The following is a 5616-nucleotide window of genomic DNA, read 5'->3' on the forward strand; positions in this document are numbered from 1 at the left end:
TTAGTTAATGAAGTGACTGAATCAGAGAAAACACTTCAAAGAAGCGTTATTACCACCTCAGCTCCTGCTTTGGGAAAAATATCAAGCTTTGATGACCATTGTCTTTCCCATTTGTCTCAAGGAGAGCATGTTTTGGAGAAGCTCAAGGCAGAGGGGATTAAGAGGAAGCAGAAGGACAGTTTTCCTCAAGGTCTGAAAAGGATGCTCCGAACTATTGAAGAGACATCTTTGGTGATTTCAGGTGTCAGCTCCTGAGCTTTAGAACATGGCTGCTACAAGCAATGTGACTGAAATCATTTTCTTGGGATTCTCCCAGAACTGGGATGCCCAGAAGGTCATTTCTGTGCTGTTTCTCCTCTTATACGTGGCCATCCTCCTGGGTAATGGTCTCATTGTGGTGACCATCAAGGCCGGCAAAGGGCTCACCTCCCCCATGTATTTATTCCTCAGCTACTTGTCCTTTGTGGAGATCTGCTACTGTTCTGTCACAGCCCCCAAACTCATCCTGGACTCTTTTATGGAGAGGAGAGTCATTTCCCTCAAGGGCTGCATCACACAGATATTTTTCCTCCATTTCTTTGGTGGCACCGAGATCTTTCTCCTGACGGTGATGGCCTACGACCGCTACGTGGCCATCTGCAAGCCCCTGCACTACATGGTCGTCATGAACCGAAGGGTGTGTGGCCTCCTGCTGGGGGCGGCGTGGGGTGGGGGCTTGCTGCACTCGGTCGGGCAAACCTTCCTCATTTTCCAGCTGCCCTTGTGTGGCCCCAAGGTCCTTGACCACTACTTCTGTGATGTGCACCCGCTGCTGAAGCTGGCCTGCTCAGACGCCGTCCTCGTCGGCGTGCTAATCGTCGCCAATGGCGGCTCCATCTCCGTGGTCAGCTTCACGGGGCTGCTTGCTTCCTACGTGGTCATCCTGCGCGCCCTGAGGACCCAGACCTCAGAAGGCCGGCGCAAGGCCCTCTCCACCTGCGCCTCGCACCTTGCGGTCGTGGCCCTGTTCTTCGTTCCTTGCTCCTTTGTCTACATGAGGCCCTGCATCACCCTCCCTGTAGACAAAATAATCGCTGTGTTTTACACGGTGGTCACACCTCTCTTAAACCCCGTCATTTACTCATTCAGGAATGCTGAAGTGAAAAACGCCCTGAGGAGACTGATGTGGAGGAAAGGGAGTGGGGAAGAGAAATAGATGATTCCATCAGGGAAAAATGGGGAGCAAGGCATACGAAATTGGGGTACCGAGATTTCACTGTCTACATTTAACTGACTGGGAGGTCTTGGCCCAGCCACCATCTTTTTTTTTTTAAAACATATAATTTCTTTCTTTCTTTTTCCTTCCTTCCTTTCTTTTCTATTCTTCAAATTCTTCTCCTATTTAGGTTATTACAGAATATGAACTAAATTCCTGTGCTGTACAGTAGGTCCTTGTTGGTTATCTATTTTAAATATAGCAGTGTTTACATGTCTATCCCAAACTCCCAGTCTATCCCTTCCCCAACCCACTCTTCCCCACTGGTAATCATAAATTCATTCTCCAAGTCTGTGAGTCTGTTTTTCAATTAAGTTTATTTGTATCATTTTGTAAGTGATATCATATGATATTTGTGTTTTTCTGTCTGACTTACTTCACTAATCACCAGGTCCATCCATGTTGCAGCAGATGGCATTATTTCACTCTTTTTAATGACTAATATTCCATTGTGTATATGAACCACATTTTCTGACCCATTCACCTGTTGATAGACATTTAGCTTACTTTTATGTCTTATCTATTGTAAACAGTGATGCTCTGAACATTGGGGTGCATGAATACTTTTGAGCCAAATTTTTCTCTGGATATATGCCCAAATTTTGGTTTCTTCATCTTTACGGGACCGGACAGGATTGGAGGCGTCTCTAGGATGAAGTCTAGGAAGGGTTTTCTGGTGCTGCACTTCCACATTTGACAGTGCTCTTGAGGCAGATTGGCTGATTTGGAGAGAATGAACTCTCTAGAAAACCAGGATCTCTCTGGGAATAATGAAGAGGTTAGGTGGAAAAGGAGAAGAAGCTGCTTTAAGGAGGTGAAAGTTTAGGAGAGAAATAGTGGCCATTCCAATGCTTAGACATTTTATTGTTCTGACATACCAAAGATTTGCCCAGTGGGTTCTAGGCAGGCCAAGTTGATCCTGGAGGTTTTAGTCCTCAGAATAGAAGGTGTTTTAGCTTTCGACAGAGATTCATATAAGCTCATGCTATTAAATGGAACCACAAGGAGATTTTAAGAGATCTGAAAGCACTAGGTGATGATATCTACTTAGGCACAGATGTTTTCCATGTACCATTCACATTTCGATGTCTAAAATTCTCTTCTGTTCACATCTGTCTGTCCTTTTCTCTTCCTCTTGTTTTCCCTCCTTATACCTTCATTTGTTTGGACTATTAGTTTTCTCTCTCTTCAGCCTCTTGGCTTCTCATGTTTCTCAGCCCTTCGAAAAAAGCACCCCGATAACCCACTCTCTTGCACAACCATGTTGCCTTGTCACTCTCCATCCATGAGCACCCCTGCTCCTCTCTATGCCTCACTCGAGCTGCCTATTGACTACAGTATGAAGTTAACTGCCCTTGGGTCCTTGCTGCTTGTCAATCATATTTCAATCATATTTTTTTGAGTCCTAATATCTATAACCACCTCCCCACATTAGAAGAACATAGCCCTCAAACTCTAACCCCGGCACTGACCCTCACTCACAGCAGATGATTTCTTTTCAGAAATCGCCTGAGAGCACTTCTCTGATTTCAGTGTTTCTCTCCTTAAGACTCTTCCATGACTCCCCATTGCCTTCTGAATCAACCACAAACTCCTACTTGACTTGTAATACCCTTAAGGTATGGCCTACTCTTAATGTTCTTTTTTTTTTAAGCTGCATTCTGGTAAAGCTCACTGGCTTCTGAAGATCCCTAGTGCCTTCCCTCTAAAATATTTTCCCATCTCTACCTTTTAACACCTTACCTACTTTACAGTGCCCCTCAGAAATGCTGCTACCTTTAGGGAGCTTCCAAAATTATCCAAATTGAATATGCCTTTTTCCTTCTTTGAACTCCCATAATGCTCAGCTGTAACATTTTAATAACTATATTTCAGTGTTATTTTCCCCCTGTTAGAATATAACTCCTTTGAGAATATGGCCTGAATCCTATTTATTTGTATCTTGCTCCAAGTGACATAGTGTAAAACTCAGTAAATATTTTGTTGATTAAGTTTCTGGAATTCCATAGTGCTTCAGGTAGTAAGTGAACAATGGTTGTTATATCTCTATTATTTTGGCTCATCTCAATTATCTAAATAATAACCAGCATAATAATAACCAACTTAAGACAGACTAATAACACACCTTGCATTATTTCTGAGGATAATGTTATATATAAAAAATAAATATGTATATGCGTGTATATTTTACAATTATCCAAGTGATTTCATATATATTATCTCATTTGAGCTTATTAATATTATTATTAATAATAGATTATAAGAAAACACTTTGGTGAGATGACTATGTATCCTTTGTTTTACAGGTGAAGACACTGAATCTTTGGGAGGTCAGTGTCTCGATTAAGGTCACGGAGTTAGTAACCCACAAAGCTGGGTTCAAACTCAGCTTTGCCTGATTTCTAAGCCCTTGTTCTCTCTGTAAATGCCTCTGCTTCTCTTTAAGGATCACCAAACATTAATACATCTACGTTTCTGAATTCTGATCTGAGAGACCTGATAATTTCTTTACTGTCAGGTATTTCTTTCCAGACACTTCAGGGTAAAAATAAATGTTTTTAAAAAACTGCCGCATGACTCCCTTCATGTTTCTGGGTCCACAGAAAACCTGAGCTGCATATCTGGAAGTATAGGGCTTGAAAACAGAAAGATATGATATTTCTGTCAGCTCAGGCTCCTCTTCTTATGGAGGCAAAACCTGGGCATTGAGCTGTGAGAGTTACCTAACACATGGAAACAAAACTCAATGTGTTGGCCAAGAAGAGAGTTTTTTTCTAGTGACATAATACTGAAAATGGCACAAATCTTGAGAATATCATACAGATCAGACAATAGAAAATATGAATCAAATGACTACTATGAATTGAGCATCCACCAATAAATTTCCTAACATTAGATGTCAGGGGACAAAGCTCACTTTGCAGTTAAGGAAACTTCAGGTCAAACACTCTTCCAAAATTCTTGAAGTTTTTTCTCTATCAGTTGTGTGTGGACTATGATTTAGAATCCAGAGTTCTTCAGGTACATCAGGGGCTGGTGGGGGAGCAGAGCAGGAGAGGATAGGATGCAGTCTAACAGGCATGTGAGAACCTTCAATCAGAGCAGTGAATTATCTCTTAAAAATTCATTTTATGTAAGATTTATGTTGATAAAAATCAAACATTTTTATCAACATATATCTTGTTGATTTACATTGATAAAAATACTCAAATCCTTAAAAAAGTTTAAAGTCCCCATAATATAATATGCTCACATTTCTTTCTTGATTGGTTATGGCCAGGTCCTGTGGCTTGGTTATGGAGTGGCAGGCTTTAGGAAATTACCTACATGCTGAGCAGGGAAAGCATCTAAAGTTCAAGTCCAGAGAGTCAGGGCAAGACCTTCCTCAATGAAAGTGAAGGCATCCTTCAGAATATGTAGCACATCCAATCAGAGTGAACTCTCCTGATCATGCAGTATTGACTCAGCCTGCTCAGCCCTGCAGACAGTATCATGAGACTCATAGCATTCAGAGTCTTTTTCATCATTTTTAAAAAGTGTGAGACTTGTATGGAACTAGAAGTACTGTACTTCTTGTGTGTGGTTAATGTCAAGGGAATTGGGTGAAACGTTGTTTTTCAGTTGCTAAGCTGCATTCCAGCTCTTGGTGATCCCATGGACTACAGCATGCCAGGCTTCCCTGTTCTTCACTATCTCTAGGAGTTTGCCAAAATTCATGCCCATTGAGTCAGTGATGCTGTCTAACCATCTCAACCTCTGTTGCTCCCTTCTCCTTTTGCCATCACTCGTTCCCAGCATCAGGGTCTTTTCCAATGAGTTGGCTCTTCACATCAAGTGGCTAAAGGATTGCAGCTTCTGCTTCAGCACCAGCCCTTCCAATGAATGGGCTGATTTCCTAAAGGATTGACTGGTTTGATCTCCCGCAGTTCAAGGAACTCTCAGGAGGCTTCTCCAGCACTACAGTTTGACAACATCAATTCTTCAGTGCTTCTTTGTGGTCCAACTTTTGCATCTGTACATGACTACTGGAAAAACCATAACTTTGACTACATGGACCTTTGTCAGCAAAGTGATGTCTCTGCTTTTTAATACACTGTCTAGGTTTATCATAGCTTATTCTTTGTAAATTATTTTGAGAATTCTAGGTGTTTAGGCTTTTATTAGTTGAGAAACCATCTCCAGAGACATCTCTCTGGTTCTCTTGCTTCTTAACCTTGCTTGACATCCACATTTAGTTGCATTTCTGGGAAGCAGAGACATAAAACAGAGATGTGGCTTCTTTAGGAAAAGTCTGAAAAGCCAGATGTTGCAACAGAATTAACCACATTGTATATCTTCTGGAAATGGTGATTTTCTTGTGT

The 5616-nt window shown here is 41.6% G+C and overlaps 1 protein-coding gene across 1 annotated transcript; it reads left to right on the forward strand.

Moving 5' to 3' along the window:
* Positions 1-265: 265 nt before the first annotated feature.
* Positions 266-1195, forward strand: LOC122449865 (olfactory receptor 4X1). Its single transcript, XM_043481915.1, has one exon. The coding sequence runs from the start codon at positions 266-268 to the stop codon at positions 1193-1195; it is 930 nt and encodes a 309-aa protein (XP_043337850.1).
* The last annotated feature ends 4421 nt before the right edge of the window (positions 1196-5616 follow it).

The sequence above is a fragment of the Cervus canadensis genome, chromosome 11 (assembly GCF_019320065.1).
Source record: "Cervus canadensis isolate Bull #8, Minnesota chromosome 11, ASM1932006v1, whole genome shotgun sequence".
Lineage (NCBI taxonomy): Eukaryota > Metazoa > Chordata > Mammalia > Artiodactyla > Cervidae > Cervus > Cervus canadensis.